Here is a 20,411-nt window from a genome sequence, read left to right on the forward strand (position 1 = left end):
GAGATCAATTATTGAATGATAGTTTGACAGTATATCTCAAAAAGAATGTATTCAATGTTATTGACAACAAGATTATTATTTATCATTTTCAAAATATGAAAACTCGTCGAGCACAACTCTAAAGATATGAGCTCAAAAATTGATATATTTGCTAAAATTTTAGGATATTGAGTATGTTATATATTTTGAATATCGTTTTAGATTGCTTTTTTTTTTTTTGCTATTAGAAGATTTTTAGTGCTTGATATTTAATATCTTTTTAGTTAGGAATTGAAATATTGAATTGTGTTTTTTTTTTTTTACTTATTTTTTTTGGAATATTTTTATACATGAAAAAAAATTTACACCCATCCTCCAATTAAATTCTGGGTCCGCCATTGAATATATGTGCATGTGTTTTGGAGTAGATGTTAATAAATGGGCACCATTCATGATATTGGGACTTTTAAGAACTTATAAATTTTTTTGGGCTAAGATATTACATATGTGTTGGTGTTTTGACCACTTTTAAGAAGTCAACCAACTGTTTTTTTCTAACAGCTCAACAAGTTGGTTAAGATTGGTTCTTAACTGTCATAACAGCCTATAAATACACATACTTTTGGCTCAAATAAAAACACGGCTTGGAGAACAACCACTTAGTACAAAACTAAGTTAGTATAGGGTTGTGTTAGAGGGAGAATATGAAGAGAGAAATTGATGGATCACCATTGTTAGAGTGTATAGTTTCAGCTTGTGTTTAGTGTGTGTGTGTGGAGGGTTGTAAATAGAGATTGTTCACTCTTGAAGTGACTTCTCTTATGGTGAGTTGAGATTGTATTCTTGTAACTTGTATATTGGTGATCCAAACTTGAACTATTCTTCTCCTTATTCATGGTATAATGTTATGAAATAAAAAGTCATTCAATTCAATTCAATTTAATTTATTATTTTTGGTTCTATTTTCTATTGCTGAATTACTGTCATTGTGTTATTGATTGCTTGAGTTCTTTGTTATGGTGTTCTTGATGAGGTTTTGATCTGCAACAAATGGTATTAGAGCTGGTGTAGTATTGTGATATTTTGCACACGCAAATTTACGTATCGTGACAAGTAGTAAACTCACCAGGATTGAGGTCGATCACACAGGGATTATAGTTAAGTACGTTAAAATTAAACTTCTATTTCTATTTTGTTGAATAAAAATTAAGAGTAGATTAAAAATAGAAAATAAAAACAGTGAAAAAGGAAATTAACAGTTAATAAAAACTATGGCTTCGATTTTTATTGTTTCTATTGATTATGGCCTAATATGATTATCTTCCTATTATCAATATCTATACAATAGTAGGTTTACTAAGGTAATTTATAGTCTTCTTATATATATAAATCTCAATTATATGCAAATCTTTTACTCTCGCGATAAATTAAACATGTAATAGGCATTAAACAAAGAAACCATATAAGCTATCTAAACCATATAGGTACTCTCGTCTTATATCGAAATTCAGTTCTATTTCACTATAGCATAATCGACACTCACTTCTCAGATCTCGCATCGAAATCATAAAACAATTAATTGATGGCCAGACAATTAAAAGTAATTAAGCACGAATGAAATAGAATACATAGAAATTAGGGGGGGAAATAAATATTAAAACCATAAAACAATGTCAAACAATATCCATCAAGACCCTAATCAAGTGTTTAGCTACTCATGTTCATGGAAGCAAAAACACACATATTATCTTAAGAAAAGAGAAGAAAATATAAAATAATGCTGAAAACCCTCTGCAGACTGCCTCCAGTATTAACTTTGGTCTCTGAAATTCGTACTCCTTTTTCATTCTGAATTGCTTGACTGAAATCATCTCCAGTTCACTTTTTATATAGGCAGTGAGGGACTAAAAAAATATAAAAAACGCACAAGTTTAAATTTCTATTCAGATTCAAATTGGAAAACCACCAAAAATCCACGTGTAAGAAAATATGATATTTTCTGCAGAAATAGGGGCGGGCCGTGGCCTGTGTTGTTTTGCAGCACGGGATTTTGGTGTTTTTCAAATGAGCGGGCCGCGGCATACCCTTTCCTGGGTCGCGGCCCGTGTGCTCCAAAGCCTCCATTTTCCACGCGAAATATCTTTTTTTTGGGCAAGATTTTGATTTTTTTCCACATTGATATTTTTATGCGATCTTTTATCTTTTTCTGTTGATATATTTCAAATCTTCATCTATTTTAACTCTGCAAAAATAAAAGATAACAAGCGTAAAAATGCTCCAAACACGATTAAAACTAAATTAAAGATACACTAAACTTAATCTAAAATTAATACTAAAAATAACTTAACAAATTCTCCCAAACTAAGCTTTTACTCGTCCTCGAGTAAAACACTAAATAAACATTAAACAAGTCAATATCCAAATCATGAGTAATTTTCAAGTAGCTTCAATAACATGATTACGAAAAATTTCACTTATGCATATAATCCAGAATTTCATTTCAATTACACCATTGACATACTTCAATTTATTTTCATTTACTCATGAAACTATAGAATGCAATTAACTAACAATTAAATCACTTTATGCATGCCAATTACAATCATCAATCTACTAACCCAAAATTCTATATGCTTGTAATACTTACTATTCTCCACTAATATAAATTAATGTACAACCAAGAATCAGAAGGTCTTTCTAGGCTTGTATTGTTAGGCTTAGGTAAGGGTAGATGAAATGGTCATTTAGGCTTGTCTATACCATAAGCTTCTCCAATCATATCACCCAAAAGAAATTTTCACACAATCTCAATACCCCCTTTTCTAATTACATGAGAGATATTTTTTTTTTCTTGTTTTCCTCTTTTTTTTTTCCAATAAGATTGCAACAACTGATATTTATCTTTTTTTTTCTAGATTTGACACTGGTTGTCAGATTTTTCTTTTTTTCTTTTTTTTTACCTTTATTTTCAGGTTGCTGTCAATCTAAATTTTTTCATGTTCTCTCAATTTTCACACTTATTCGCACACACATACAACAACTTCCCATCCAAATTCTCCCAAACTAAAGATCTACTTATGGTATAATTTGGGTTAAATCTTTGGATAAAATTACAGAGATGGCTTGAAAGGAAAAATCGATCAAAAAGAATGCCTAAATCACTTTCTTAGCCATGCATAATTTATTATTTCATCTCAAATAGCAAGCAAGCAAGTTCTATAATTTTTCAAACAACTTTCCACAAGTCACAATTAGCATACATAAACTAATTCAATTACTAGAATATTACTTAATATGATTTCATGTTCTTTTAAAGCACAAAATTGAAATTAGTCAAGAGTATAACATCACCAAACACACGGATTTTTTTCTCAAAAATAAAGTTTTCAAATTGTGCTATCTACCTACTTTTAAATTGACTCACATTAAGCAAATTAACTCACATTAAAAAAAAAGAGATAATTTTAGAACTAAAAATTAAAAATTTAAGTTCACCCCCAAACTAAAGTGACACATTGTCCTCAATGTGTCATTTAAAACTAAAGGAAAGAGAACTTACTTGCGCACCACGTCAATATGGTGGTGGTAGCGGTGGCGGGTAGAATCCACCTCTTGTATCCATTAGGGCCCTTGTGCCAAACGAAAAAAACTATCCTCCAACGTTGCATTTTTTAAAGCTATCCTTAAATTGAGAGTCACCTTCATAATTTCCACATAGTAGTCTTTTCATACGTCGTCAAAAAGTTCGATAGTTTAGACTTCCCTTTCTTCTTGTTGGTAGTTACTTCTCGACCATTCTTTACAACTTCCACTCGACAACAAGTAGGAATTTCAGTTGTGGCAAATACCTTGAAAGTTTCTTCTTCTTTTTGAACACGCAACTATAACTCCCCTTCTGTACATCAATTAACGCTCTCCCTCTTGCTAGGAATGGTCTTCCCAAAATGATAGGAGTATTCTCATCTTTCTCCATGTCAAGTATTAAAAAATCAGCAGAAAAAGATGAACTTACCAACCTTTACCAAAACATCTTCGATTATACCCCGAGGATGAGTCAACGAACGATCTGCCATTTTTAAAATCATTGTTGTGGGCTTGGCTTCTCCTAATTTTAATCTTTTAAACATAGATAGGGGCATTAAGTTGATACTTGTTCCCAGATCACATAAAGTTTTTGTTTGTATCAAACCCCCTATTGAGCATGGGATATTGAAACTACTCGGATCTTTAAGCTTGGGTGGTAGTTTCTTTTGCAGGACTGCGCTGCACTCCTCAGTAAGTGCCACCATATCAAACTCTTCCAACTTCCTTTTCTTGGATAGGATGTCCTTCATGAACTTTAGGTAAGTTAGCATCTGCTCCAAAGCCTCTATGAATGGGATGTTGATGTGCATTTTCTTGAATATTTCAAGAAATTTCGAAAACTGCTTATCCATCTTATTCTTGTAAAGTCTTTGAGGATAAAGAATTTTGATGTGATGGTCAATGTTGATGGGAGGTGGTGTTTCTTTTTGTTGAAGAATGTCAGTAGTCTTCTTCTCCTCTTGTGGTGTAGGTGCTGATTCTTCGTCTTCTTCCTCTTTTGGCTTATCTTTGTTTGGCTCATCATAGGTCTTACCACTTCTCAAGATAATTGCATTACAGTTCTCCTTTAGCTTGACTTCAGTAGTGCTCGGCAAGTTACCTTGAGTCTTGTTAGTGTTTTGCGCAGCCAACTGCCCCACCTGGGTTTCCAAGACCTTAATGGAAGATTTAATCTCCATCATGAATTGCAGTAACATGTCTAATTGAGGATTAGACCCTCCACTAGAGTCTTCTTGTTGTTTATATTGTTGGCTTTACTGAGATTGATTTTGTTGAGGATAAAACTGCTTTTGGAAGTTCGGCCGACGACCAAGTATTCTTATAGTTTCCAATGGTGTGGGGTTGTTCCATTGGCAAACTGTCGACATCTATAGGGCAGGTGTCAGTGGCATGAGATCCTCCACACAGCTTGCAGACAACTTGAGCTTGTTTGGCTTGTGCAGTCACCAGCTTTGTTAATGCCTCCACCTGGGTTGTGAACTTGGTTATGACATTGACTTCATGCATACCTGCAACCTTTTTAGTTGGACCTCTCTCTGTTGACCATTGCTGATTAGTTATGGCCATCTCTTTAAGTAATTCAAAGGCCTCATTAGTACTTTTCCTCATAAAAGCTCCACCAGCTGCGATATCTATCAGTGTTCGGGTGTTGCTCATTAATCCAGTATAAAAGTTATGCACTTGTAACCACTTTTCAATCACATGGTTCGGACACTTCCTCAATAAATCATTGAATCTCTCCCAGGCTTCATAAAGAGATTTGTTGTCATGCTGGGTAAAGTTGTTGATTTCAGCTCTCAGCTTGGCAATCTTCGCAGGAGGAAAGAATTTGGACAGGAATTTCAGGGCCAATTCCTCCCAAGTGTTGATAGAATTGGATGGCAAAGATACCAACCAACTCTTGGCTCGCTCCCTTAGTGAGAATGGGAACAACCTTAGCCTGGTAGCGTCAACGCTAACTTCGTTCATCTTGAATGTCTGACAAAGCTCTTCGAAGTTGGCGAGGTGCATGTTTGGGTCTTCTGATGGTAGCCCCCCAAACTGGACTGAAGATTGGACCATCTGTAGTATGGCTGGCTTGATTTCGAAATTGGTGGGATCCATGGCAAGTGGCCTTATACAGGATCGAGCCCCTGTCAAGTTTGGCATCAAATAGTCCCTTAGGCTATGGTCATTGTTATTGTGACCATTAGACTGGTCTTCTACAGCTCCTCCATTGGCGTTGTCAGCCATGACTACTTCTTGCTCAGTCTCTATTGCCGCTTTTTCTAATTTCTTCCTTCTTCTGTTCTTTTTACAAGTCTACTCTATTTCAGGATCAAGCGGTAGTTTGACAGTTGCACCTTGATTTCTCATAAACTAGAGAACCAAAGTAGAACAAAATTTAATTTTTAATAATATTAACTAACAATCTCCAGCAACAGCGCCAAAACTTGTTGTGATATTTTACACATGCAAGTGTACGTATCGTGACAAGTAGTAAACTCACCAGGAGTGAGGTCGATCCCAAAGAGATTGTAGTTAAGTACGTTAAATTAAACTTCTACTTCTACTTGGTTGAATAAAAATTAAGATAAGATTAAAACTAGAAAATAAAAACAGTGAAAATGGAAATTAACAGTTAAGAAAAATTAAGGCTTCGATTTCAATTATTTCTATCGATTATGGCCTAATATGATTATCTTCCTATTATTAATTTTTATGCAATAGCAGGTTTACTAAGGTAATTTATAGTCTTCTTAGATATATAAATCTCAATTACATACAAATCTTTTACTCTTGCGATAAATTAAATATGTAACATGCATTAAACATAGAAACCCTATAAGCTATCTAAACCATATAGGTACTCTTGTCCTATATCGAAATTCAGTTCTATTTCACTACAGCATAATCGACACTCACTTCTCAGATCTCGCATCAAAATCATAAAACAATTAATTGATGACCAGACAATTAAAAGTAATTAAGCACGAATGAAATAGAATACATAGAAATGAGGGAAAAAATAAATCATATTAAAACCATAAAGCAATGTCAAATAACATCCATCTAGACCCTAATCAAGTGTTTAGCTACTCATGTTCATGGAAGCAAAATCACACAAATTATCTTAAGAAAAGAGAAGAAAATAGAAAATAATGTTGAAAACTCTCTGCAGACTGCCTCCAGTATTGACTTCAATCTCTGAAATTCGTACTCCTTTTTCATTCTGAATTGCTTGACTGAAATCATCTCCAGTTCACTCTTTATATAGGCACTGAGGGACTAAGAAGATATAAAAAAGCACAAGTTTAAATTCCTATTCAGATTCAAATTGGGAAACCACCAAAAACCCACGTGGAAGAAAAGATTATATTTTCTGCAGAAATAGGGGCGGGCCGTGGCGCCACAATGGCTGGGAGGCGACTCGTGTTGTTTTGCAGCACGAGATTTCGGTGTTTTTCAAATGAGCGGTTCGCGACATGCCCATTCGTGGGTCGCGACCCGTGTGGTCCAAAGCCTTCGTTTTCCACGCGAAATATCTTTTTCTGGGCAGGATTATGTTTTTTTTTTCCACATTGATATTTATGCGATCTTTTATCTTTTTCTATTGATATTTTTCAAATCTTCATCTATTTTAACTCTACAAAAATAAAAGATAACAAGCATAAAAATGCTCAAAATACGATTAAAACTAAATTAAAAATATACTAAACTTAATCTAAAATTAATACTAAAAATAAACTATTATGTAGCTCAAGAAGATCAAGAACTGTTTAATGAAAGGCTCAAGGTTCAAGAATGGCAATGGTTAAATTCGAGGTTGACAAGGTCAATGGAGAAAATGACTTCGGGCTTTGGTGGATCAAGATAAAAGCCCTAATGATACATCAAGGCATCTTAGAGGCCATTGACACTACTGCACTTACAGAAATTGAAGACAAGAATAAGGTGAATGAGATACAGATTAAGGCTCATAGTGCAATTATGTTATCCTTGGGAGATGAAGTTCTTTGAGAAGTGTTTGATGAAGAAATAGTTATTGGCCTTTGAGACAAGTTGGAAAAGATCTATCTGAAGAAATCTCTGGCCAACAAACTGTACCTAAAAAAGAAACTATACACAATAAAGATGGATGAATCAAAAGAACTCAGAAAATATTTGGATGAATTTAACAAAATCATACTCGAGCTCAACAACATAGGTGTCAAAATCGATGAAGAAGATCAAGGTATCATCTTCTTAAGCTCTCTACCTAAATCTTTTGAATATTTTGTTAACACTATATTGTACGGGAAGGATTCTTTAACCATGTCAGAAGTAAATGAAGATCAAGGTATCAAAGGAAAAATTGAATCAAATGGTCAAGGGTTGTTCTCCAAAGGAAGATCAAAAGAAGAGAGTCAAAAGAAAGTAAGATTTTTACATGATAAAACAAAAACTTATCTTTTATCTTACATTCATACAAAGAAATTAATAAGAGAACACACATTATATTGATTTTGAATCAAGTGGGGACATTGATTGAAAGAATTGTAAATATGAAGAAGAATTACTTATATTTAGTAATGACAATGTTTGTTGTTTTAGAATTATTTTAAAGTTGTAAACACCTTGTTTAGTTTTATTATTTTTTAAATATGTTGCTTTCACGTTGTTTGTACATTTAATTTTAGTGGTTAAAATTTGTAGATTTCTTAAATTATGTATACAATTTTTTTTTTTATATTTTTATGTCGGTGCTAAATAGTTGTTCATAGTTAAAAAATAAATAACAACTATTATCTCTTTTCTAAAAAAAGTAAAAGAAGAATATGATTATACCAATACTTGATGTATAAATTAAAAATATAATAATGCTTTTTTTTCACTATACCAAAATATATAAACAAATTAAAAAAAAAATTACGATATTAATATCTCATGCAAGATACATGTGAAATTAAATAGAAAAAAATTTTAAAAATGTGAAAGCAAACTTTCTTAAAAAATATTACACTTCTGTTGGGATTTATGCCCTAAATAAAACTCATTTCAATATAATCAGATTTACTTATTAATATAGATCAGAAATAACATTTAATGTTGCATGGTTCACATGATTTATTTCATGATTATATGTACATAATGTATGAATTCATCTGAAACCCTTTTCACATACTTGATCCTGTTTATTGTGTCGTCAACACATTGGAAAGTAAACATGACTATGTAAATAAAGTTTCCTAGATTTATCAGGCATAGGGTTTTACTGATATGATAATCTACAACAAGAGTTTACTTGCATTTGGAGAAATACTATGTTTTTTCCAGAGCATTGGTTAAAGTAAAGCTCAGGTTGGATGCATGGAGTATGCATCGGAAGGGACCGATATTGAACTTTGACTTAGATTTATTAAACTTACCGTAATATCTATTCAAGTCAATATCGCCTAGTTGATCCTAGATCAAATGTTCTTAATCCTGTTATGATTAGGCTCAATCTCAGGAGGCTATTCGTGTTCTTTGATTTGTTAGTTAAGCCTACTTTTAGGTCAGGGTGATACGTACATTTTGGGAACACGGTAGTGCAATTGAGTGGGAGCGCTAACATAAACATGGAATCTATAGCTTCTATCTGACGAATAGTAAGTAAAGGATGATCTCCTTCGAGCTTGACCAAACGAAAATAAATGGTGGAGATCTCATTTCACATAAGCTGAAATATCATTTATACGGGATTAAGTATTTTAAGGATTAAATACATTGTAGGGTGTAACGGTAATCTAATCCCTTTACAGTGTAGATCATTCATATAGAGGATCATTGATCAAATTAGGATTATAACAATGGAAAACTAATGATGTGTCTATATGGTGGAACATATAGAGCATTCTATATACTGAGAGTGCAATTCTAAGTTCTATGCGTGGATTCAACGAAGAATTAATAAGTTAGTGAATTTTAGTAATAAATTCTTGATCTACTTATTGGAAGCTCGGTTATATAGACCCATGGTCCCCGCACTAGTTGAGATAATATTGCTTGTAAGACTCATGTAATTGGTTTTGATTAATCAAGTATAATTCTCAAATTAGACTATGTCTATTTGTGAATTTTTCACTAAGTAAGGGCGAAATTGTAAAGAAAAAGTTTTAGGGGTATATTTGTTAATTATGATACTTTGTATGGTTCAATTAATAAATATGATAAATGACAATATTATTTAATAATTATTTATAGTTATTAAATAGTTAGAATTGGCATTTAAAAGGTTGAATTAGAAAATTGGCGTTTTTGAGAAAATCAGATGCAGAAAAGATAAAACTGCAAAATTGCAAAAAGTGAGCCCAAATCCACTATGTATGGCCGGCCACTTTTGTAGGGAATTTAAACTGACATTTTCATTATTTTAATGCCAAATAATTCAAACCTAACCCTAGTGGAATGCTATAAATAGATAGTGAAGGCTTTAGGAAAATTACACTTCTAATTCAGAAAAAAACTGAGCCTCTCTCTCTCCCTATCTTTGGCCGACCCTTCTCTTTCTCCTTCCCTCTTCAATTTCGAAATTCTTAGTGTGAGAATAGTGCCCACACACAGCAAGTGATACCTCAATCATAGTGAGGAAGATCGTGAAGAAAGACTTTCAGCAAGAAGGAGTTTCAGCACTAAAGAATCAGAGAAAGAGATCCAGGTTCAGATATTGATAATGCTCTGCTACAGAAAGGAATCAAGGGCTAGATATCTGAACGGAAGGAGTCATTATATTCCGCTGCACCCAATGTAAGGTTTCCTAAACTTTATATGTGTTTATTTCATCGTTTTAGAAAGTTTATATTTAGGGTGTTAATCAACATACTTGTGAGTAGATCTAAGATCCTGGTAAAATAATTTTCAACAACTGGCCTCAGAGCCATGGTAATTGATTTGCTTGCAAGAAATTTGGACTTTAAAACGATTGTTTGATATTTTGGATGGTATCATGTTGTATTGAGTGTTATTTAATGATTGATTGATGTTTGTAAATTTTCATGAAAAATAATTGAATATCTGTTTCTGGAATTATTTTTATTTGATAGTATGGAAAAAATTAAGCAATTCACTTTTTTACAGAACTCAATTTCGATTTAATTTAAATTAGTTATGATTTTTTGAAATTTCGAAAAAATCGGGGTTGAGCAACAGGGCACGTGCGCGCGCGGAGAGGCTGCTAGCAGCCCCCTGCGACGAGGTTACAGGCCCATGCAGCCCCTTGCGCGCCCATGGACAGTATGCTTGGCATACTGTCCGTACAGCTCGCAATTTTTTCATTTTTCTTCGTTTTTTCATGCTTTTTCATGGAATTAACTTCCGATTTTTGTGTAGTTCTGTATTTATACATTTACTATTCCTAATTCAATTCTAATTATCATAATTAATTTATTTAATATTTTTTAAATTTAATTCATGATATTAGTGTAATTTGAATTTGAAAATAGTAAAAATCTATCTTTTTTTGCTTAATTATCTATCTTATTTTTAAATTTGATTATATCTTATCTTATTTTTAAATTTAAGGTCAGATTTTAAATTTTTTAAATAATTTGACCTTATTTAAATTAAAAATAAGATAACTATAATCATGTAATTTTAAATAGATGTAAGATATTTTGCTAACTTTTAAATTTTATTATTTTATTTATTTAAATTACATTTAAAATCTAAAAAAGATATTCATTTATCTTTTTTAATTTTTTATTTAATTTTTATTTATAAAATAACATTTAATTTTAAAAGGTAGTTAGCAAATTTTGAAATGATATTTAGGTTGGTTGAAACCTAATTTTTCAAAATTGTAGGTTTAATTTTAAATATTTTATATATTTTAATTTCGAATTTTTTTTTAAATTTTTAAAATTTTGAAAATAATTTTTTATTTTATTTAGTAAATTATTTTTCGAAATTATTTATTTAAAATTAAATAAATCCTACATCCAACTATCCAGCTAACCTTGTTGCAGGAGTATGTGTTTTAGCTTGTTTGTAAGTTTTCAAAACCTATTATTGCTTGATTGCAAATAGCCATGGTTAACTTTTTGCCAGATCTAATGATCTGATGGCTCCCTTGGTCAAGTAAATAATTTGTAACAGGTATATTTACAATCTTCTTTCATCTGTGTATGACCTAACAACATGATAGGACCCATCCAAAGTGTGCCTGTGTGAGCCTATGTGTTTAATTTCATTATAGATGCATATAGGTTGTTGTTGCTAAATAAAATGTCATAGTTCTTGATAGATTTTATTTAGGTCCATTTAGTTTTTGGGCCTATTCAATTAATAACAGTTGTTCATTTTAAGGTTAAATTCCTCTCTTTTGAGCCTTGTGTGAGAGTTGGGAGCCATAGTAGTGGGTACGACATACTGAACCCAGCAGCCCCTCACATGAACCACCCCAATTGTGAAGGCCCATTTGCCTGATTTGAATAACTGTACTAGGTTAATTAAACTAGTTTAACCTAATAAAATTGATTAGCAATATAATTAATTTCATTTATTTTGAAATTAATTTAAGAAAATTATAGTTTAAAGAATTTTTTATTCTAAGCTAAACTATATGTATTTTCTTGTATTTAATTAAATATAGAATTATAACCATCTAGATTCTTTCTGAAGCTTAATTTAAATTTTTTCATTAAATATTCCTATTTAAGTTGATATTTAGTTATCTACAACTAACCAACTTAAATCTGAATATCTTTTGGATTTAAAATTTCAAAATTAAGTTGAGGAATTTTAGGCATTGGTTATTAAGATTCTTTAGATATTTTTTAAGTTAATATCTTTTCGAATATTAACTTAAAATGGAATATTTTAGATATTTTTTTAAGTTAATATCTTTTCGAATATTAACTTAAAATGGAATATTTTCAAATTAAGTGGTTACAACTTAATTTTTGATATTTAATTAAATTTAAATTTGAAAATATTTAAGTTCTATTTTTTCTAATACAACTTAAATTAGATATTTTTTCAAATTCTGTGGAAAAGATACTTAGTCAAATAAGATATTTTCTAGATAGTTATTTCTAGACTACTTATTATTTCTAATATTAAATAGGAAAATATTATACATTGTGAAATTAATTATTTAAATAATTAATTTTGGTACAATTTATTTTAAGTATATTTTCCTAGTATTAAACTAGAGATTAATAATTAAGCTTTCTCTACACTTAATTATTTATTTCTTGAATTTAATACATTTAATTAATTTGAAAATTAAATATCTAAGTTGATTTTCATCATGATACTTAAATATTTCTTTTTCATGACACTTAATTAAATAGAAAATTATTTTTAGTTGAAATTTATTTTTTCAACTAAATTTAAATAATTTTCAAAATATATTTTTTCTTTAATTTATTAATCAATTTCGAAATTACATTTCTCAAATGTTGGAATTTTGAATTTTATTTGAAAAATAGATTAAAGTTGTAAATTATTTAATTAATTCTTGGACCAATTTAAATCAATGATTTTTTCATTTATTGATTAATTTAAAATAAATGAAGTAAAATATATTTTATTAGAAATTTAATTAATTAGTCAAAGGAAAATCTAGATAGGTGATATTTTTGCTTGAAGTATTTTTCTAGTGTATTTAATTAAATAGAAAATTAATATTTAAGTTGATTTTCATCATCATACTTAAATATTTGAAATTTTTTATATATATTTTGTTAAATAGGAAAATTATATTTTTTGTTGTAAATTAATTTGATTAATTAATTTTGGGCCAACATTAAATTAGATTAATTTTTCCAGGATTTATTTTTTATTTTAACATGCATTTTCGAAAATTGTATTCTTAAATACTTTAATTTTTCGAAATGCAATATATATTTATAGAAAATTAAATTTGAGTTGTAAATTAATTTAAATTAATTTTGTAACAACTTAAATTGAATATTTTTCTAAATATTTATTGGAAATTATTACTAAGATGGAAATAATTCATATTATTTTCATATCCATCTATGTAAAATTTATAAATATTAAATTAAAATTTATATTTAGAATTTTTCATTCTAAATTGGAAATTTTAATTAAATAAATATATATTTAAAATAAATAGATTAAATAAAGAGAATCAAAGAAAATACAACTCTCTTTAAATAATGAGCTTTATCATTAAGATATTCGATCTCCATTGTTGGTTTTACATCGCGTTTATTTTAGTGAGTAATCCTCCCTAATGGAGGAACGTTCATTAGCAATTTCGCACCGTTTAATCTCGAAAGATAAGTAGTTTGTAAGTGTTTTATATGGTATGACTCACCCTAATGGTGGCGACCATATTTGACTTGCAAATTGTGAAACAATGGTGGAAGCTCATAAGATAGAATTGCCTTGACTCTCGCCTAAACGGGACAACGCTGAATTCCAATCTTGATCGAATAAAAGGTTGCTAGAATGTTTAACATTTTAGATGAGCTGACAACTCTATTCAATGGATGGTAGCTTTGACTCTCTCCTAAACGGGACACTGATATCAGTTTGTTGAAAACCTTGGAAATTATTTAGGATTGTATGTTTTAGTATTTTCACTGGTCATTCCTACTTGCTATATGTTTAATAATTTCTGAATTGTGTATGAATTTATATTGAGCCATGTTATTTTCTGTTATTAAGTTGTAGTTTAATTTCGAATCTTCATTGTTGGTCTAACTTGGTTTGTTTATCTAATGAGATAAATCCCTAGTGGATTTTCACCATTAGACATACATAATAGTGTTAGATCTCGAAAGATAAATATTGTATATGCAACATCTAGCTGCTCATCAATTGATGACACCTTAGACTAGTATTTTTACAATGTGAAACAAGAAGATTATATATAAATAAGATTACTTTGACTCTCGCTAATCGAAGCATCGTTGGATTCTTATTTATAAACGAAATTCTCCTAATTCCTCTTAGCTTATTCATTTCGAATTAGCTCGATAACATATCATTGGATGAATGGTCTATAAATCATTTCATGTCATTCTATTTTTTCTCTTAAGAAATTAAATGACGCATATGATTATAATCCCGAAATTCTATTCCCAATTGATATAAATCCTCAATCTTAGAAATCTCCTACTTGTATAGGCAAATCAGACTTAGAGTTAAATTAGTAGTGGTGGTCCAAGATAGAATTACTCATTATATTTGGTATAAATTTAAGTCTTTGACTTTAATTTTAGATTCCAAACAGAAATTTTCTTATATTTCTAATTCCAGGATGCAATACAGTTACACCTTCACAAGGGTTTAATATCCATCTTCTATAAATGGATTCAAACTGTATGGAATATGAGTTAGGTATTCTGTGACCAGGATCCACTTGCACTATTCTAAGAACTCTTTGATGTAACTAAACCTAAGTCATCAAAAGACACTACCACATTTTTTTTTTTAATCTATGGCATTTGTATCTTGTTCGTAGTGGTTTTGACAAGATCAATCTCTGCAAAGAGTTAATATGCCTATATCCACTGAAAGTAGTTCATCTCATTCGCAGATGGATGTACATTCAGGAATGGATATGAGTTTTTCGTTGTATTCTTAAAACGATCACTCTAGATTATACCTTATGCAAAGAAATTTGAAATGTTTGAAAAATTTCATTAATTTCTAGCAATGGTTAATACCATTAAGGTAAGTGGTTAAAAATCTTGCGAACTGATAGGAGTGGAGAAATAGTTAGTAGATATGCAGTTCAAAGATCATTAAATTGATTTTTGAATTATATCCAAACTTACCTCCCCAGAAATTTCGAGTTGCATGTTGATGATTAGTTACTAGTCGTTGCCTAATTCCTTCTATGGTAATACAATTTCAGAATGATGTAATGGTTGTATACTTAATGTAAATCATTACTAGATTCATGGATGACCTAATCAAAATCTTAAGAAAAGCTAGAACTGTTAACCATGGTTTGTTAGCTATTCTAAGTGATTAGGGGTGGACCATCCCATAGTCAATAGATAAGAAAGTGTTTGTTCAAACAAATACTACTTTTCTAAGAAAATGACTAAGTCTGAAAATAAAGTAGCAAATAAAGGAGATATTTATTTCTTGATTCCAAAAGTGTTCTATCATCTTATATGACATATGATGATCCCACTGCCTCTGTTGTCTTGTCACAACCAAAGAGGTTAATACCATTTAGTTTTCTTAGACATAATTCACGGTACCTTGTCGTAGTGGGAGAGTTTCTAGGAACTCACCTTCTTATGACTTGGGAGACACTAGTGATTAAAATCTATTGTAAGTTTAAACAAGTAATGGATTGTCAAGATAAAAAACTAAGAAGAAAAGCCAATAGAACTATGGTTTAATCCATTCACATGGAATAACCTAAAGTTTTCTATTACAAGGACATAAAAGAAAATTTTAGTTAATAAGTCTATTCTATGGACTTAACAAAACTTCCTGTTCCTAGTATTATAGGTTTGAGTTTATCTAAACCTATGGCTTGTGGTATACCTGGTAATTACTTACTCTAATGCAAGCAACTTACTTTAGTAAGATGCTGAAGCATTTTCTTTCTAATGGAAATCTATAGAAGCTTCACAACTTCTTAGGCATAGATTTTATTTATCTAAGGAAAAGTCTCAACTATTCCAGAAAAGATAAAGCCATGAAAGAATTTTTTAAATCAACAGTGAGAGGTCTCAGATATGCTTTTGCATGCCTTAGACCAGACACCTGCTGTTGAGTGGGAGTAATGAGTAGGTATCAGATTATTCCAGGAGAAGAACATTGGAAGACAATCAAGTAAATCTTAAGATTAAGAAGAGGAACTATATGTTAGTCTTTAAGGGTGTGTTTAAAACTCTTAGACTACACCACATCAGATTTAGAAATTTGCCTTTGTGCTAGAAAATCTTTCTGATAAGATGGTGATTACTCTGGGGGTGGAATAGTGATTTTAGAGAAGTGTAAAAACCTATCTGAAGTCTCTAGGTCTACCAGGAAGGGACTGAATGTTTAAGTTACATGATAGGTACTTATTTAGTCTAAGGAAAGTTCTATACATTTTTGACACCATTCCAAATTGCCTAAACTACTAGTGTTATTTCCCTATTAACCAAAAGTAGTAGCCAAAAGTATAAAATCCAGTATCCCAAGAGAGTAGACATATAGAGAGGAATTTCACATTATCAATGATTTTGTGATTAAGAAAGAGTAATGGTGGAGAAAAGGTTGTGGTTAATTCAACATTTCAGATCCTATTACGAGGAGTTTACTACTACTACACTTGATTTGTATATCGAGGTGTTGAGATTATTTGAAACACACTTTTTTGTTTTATATTAGTGCAAGTGGGAGTTTGTTGGGATTTATGCCCTAAATAAAACTCATTTCAATATAATCAGATTTACTTATTAATATAGATCAGAAATAACATTTAATGTTGCATGGTTCACATGATTTATTTCATGATTATATGTACATAATGTATGAATTCATCTGAAACCCTTTTCACATACTTGATCCTGTTTATTGTGCCGTCAACACATTGGAAAGTAAACATGACTATGTAAATAAAGTTTCCTAGATTTATCAGACATAGGGTTTTACTGATATGATAATCTACAACAAGAGTTTACTTGCATTTGGAGAAATGCTATGTTCTTTCCAGAGCATTGGTTAAAGTAAAGCTCAGGTTGGATGCATGGAGTATGCATCGGAAGGGACCGATATTGAACTTTGACTTAGATTTATTAAACTTACCGTAATATCTATTCAAGTCAATATCGCCTAGTTGATCCTAGATCAAATGATCTTAATCATGTTATGATTAGGCTCAATCTCAGAAGGCTATTCGTGTTCTTTGATTTGTTAGTTAAGCCTACTTTTAGGTCAGGGTGATACGTACATTTTGGGAACACTGTGAAAGGCACCGAGCTGGGAGCGCTAACATAAACATGGAATCTATAGCTTCTATCTGAGGAATAGTAAGTAAAGGATGATCTCCTTCGAGCTTGACCAAACGAAAATAAATGGTGGAGATCTCATTTCACATAAGCTGAAATATCATTTATACGGGGTTAAGTGTTTTAAGGATTAAATACATTGTAGGGTGTAACGGTAGTCTAATCCCTTTACAGTGTAGATCATTCATATAGAGGATCATTGATCAAATTAGGATTATAACAATGGATAACTAATGATGTGTCTATATGGTGGAACATATAGAGCATTCTATATACTGAGAGTGCAATTCTAAGTTTTATGCGTGGATTCAACGAAGAATTAATAAGTTAGTAAATTTTAGTAATAAATTCTTGATCTACTTATTGGAAGCTCGGTTATATAGACCCATGGTCCCCGCACTAGTTGAGATAATATTGCTTGTAAGACTCATGTAATTGGTTTTGATTAATCAATTATAATTCTCAAATTAGACTATGTCTATTTGTGAATTTTTCACTAAGTAAGGGCGAAATTGTAAAGAAAGAGTTTTAGGGGCATATTTGTTAATTATGATACTTTGTATGGTTCAATTAATAAATATGATAAATGACAATATTATTTAATAATTATTTATAGTTATTAAATAGTTAGAATTGGCATTTAAAAGGTTGAATTAGAAAATTGGCGTTTTTGAGAAAATCAGATGCAGAAAAGATAAAACTGCAAAATTGCAAAAAGTGAGCCCAAATCCACTATGTATGGCCGACCACTTTTGTAGGGAATTTAAACTGATATTTTCATTATTTTAATGCCAAATAATTCAAACCTAACCCTAGTGGAAATGCTATAAATAGATAGTGAAGGCTTTAGGAAAATTACACTTCTAATTCAGAAAAAAACTGAGCCTCTCTCTCTCCCTATCTTTGGCCGACCCTTCTCTTTCTCCTTCCCTCTTCAATTTCAAAATTCTTAGTGTGAGAATAGTGCCCACACACAGCAAGTGATACCTCAATCATAGTAAGGAAGATCGTGAAGAAAGACTTTCAGCAAGAAGGAGTTTCAGCACTAAAGAATCAGAGAAAGAGATCCAGGTTCAGATATTGATAATGCTCTGCTACAGAAAGGAATCAAGGGCTAGATATCTGAACGGAATGAGTCATTATATTCCGCTGCACCCAAAGTAAGGTTTCCTAAACTTTATATGTGTTTATTTCATCGTTTTAGAAAGTTCATATTTAGGGTGTTAATCAACATACTTGTGAGTAGATCTAAGATCCTAGTAAAATAATTTCCAACAACTTCAACGCATACAACCAAAACAAAATACACTTTTCAATCATTAATCCATACACAGTAATTTCAACCTTCTTGAAAGACTTTAAAATATTTTTTTGTACACTTTCAATGTATGCAACTCATTTTATTCTGATCAACTTTGAAGTTCATCATCACGAAATCAAGTCATGTAGCAGTTAAAACAACATTAAACAAACTATAAAACAAATTTCTACTATGATTTATTTTCAAATGAATGAACTACAACCAGAGAATATTTCAAACAAGACAAATAAAAAAATAAAGTATAAATCTTGACAATATTTTTCTTTGGAATCTTCAATTTGTCAACAACATCAGAGGTCTTATCACGCACCTGAAAAGATCAAGATAACAAAATTAATAAAAAAATGAACTAATAAAAAATACGATTAATAGTTATACAAAACTGTAAGTATATCATGTATTGAACAACATAAAAATAACAACATAACAACTAAAAAAATTATGTAATTGTAGCACTTAATAAACAAGCAACTAATGACTCCAATTAAAACTCAAATATAACTCTAATACAACTGATAAATATAAGACCTAACCCAATGATCCATTTTTTTTTTAAAAAAAAAAACTTAAGAACCCTAGAATAAGAACCATATAATAACTAAAGTAAAACTAAAAAACAATTATTTCAAAAAAAAAAAAAACTAAAAAAAAACTAATAAGAAACATAAAAAGTGGGAGACATAAACCATTTAAGGTTATACAATTCTTCAAACTAAATACATCAGAAAAAAAAAAATATAAACGTAACAAAATAAGTCTTTGAAACCAGACAAAGACAATAAAAACTAATTCATTAATCTTTTAAGTTGTAACCTCATCGCCATTATCTTGTCTTTTGCCCTGAAAGTCTCTTCAATGGATAATTTGGTGAAACAACAACAACAATAAAATAAATTAAAAGATGAAATAACTACAAAATAAGTTATACACAACGTTAAATCAACATATCTATTAATTAAAATCTTTAGATAAATCTCAGATTCACAAAAAAAAAAAAAAATAACTTAAAAAAATAACTTTACTAGCTTGTGAGAGAAATAAACATCAATAAGTATTAGATTTTGAAGTTAAGTATTAGATTTTGAAGTTAAGATCATTTGAAAAAAGATAAAAAAAAAAACTAAATTCAAAGGAGATTGTTGAATAATAAAACTCTAAATTTCAATTTTATACCTAACATTTAGAGATTTAAGTTTCGCTAACAAAAATAAACTAATTGAAATGCAACAATAACAACAACAATATAAATCAAAATATGAAAACAACTACAAAACTTATAAACAATAATAAATCAACATATTTATTTAGATATAAAGATAAAATTACTAATTCATTAAACTCACTTCTACAAAATAAAAAACAATAGCATGAAAAAAGCTTAACTTAAAGATGAATAAAAGAAATACAATTGAAGATGCCTCTTTCTTTAGGTTAGTGAAGAAGATTAATCATATTAGGCATTTCGTCAAACACATAAAAAGTGAATTTTTATATACATATAAACAAAAAAATTCGATTTAAAGAAGAAAAAAAATTCACAAAATTTGTGGACAAATAAGTAGAATTAATAATAAAATATCACACTACAACAA

At 30.2% G+C, this 20,411-nt stretch overlaps 1 protein-coding gene across 1 annotated transcript; it reads right to left on the reverse strand.

The window, feature by feature from the left end:
- Positions 1–3,778: 3,778 nt before the first annotated feature.
- On the reverse strand, positions 3,779–4,760 carry LOC133034989 (uncharacterized). Its single transcript, XM_061110595.1, has 2 exons — positions 3,992–4,760; positions 3,779–3,942 (listed from the first exon to the last, which is right to left on the reverse strand). Exons 1-2 carry the CDS (start codon positions 4,758–4,760, stop codon positions 3,779–3,781), a joined length of 933 nt encoding a protein of 310 aa, XP_060966578.1.
- Positions 4,761–20,411: the final 15,651 nt, after the last annotated feature.

Source organism: Cannabis sativa, chromosome 1 (assembly GCF_029168945.1).
Source record: "Cannabis sativa cultivar Pink pepper isolate KNU-18-1 chromosome 1, ASM2916894v1, whole genome shotgun sequence".
Taxonomy (NCBI): Eukaryota; Viridiplantae; Streptophyta; class Magnoliopsida; order Rosales; family Cannabaceae; genus Cannabis; species Cannabis sativa.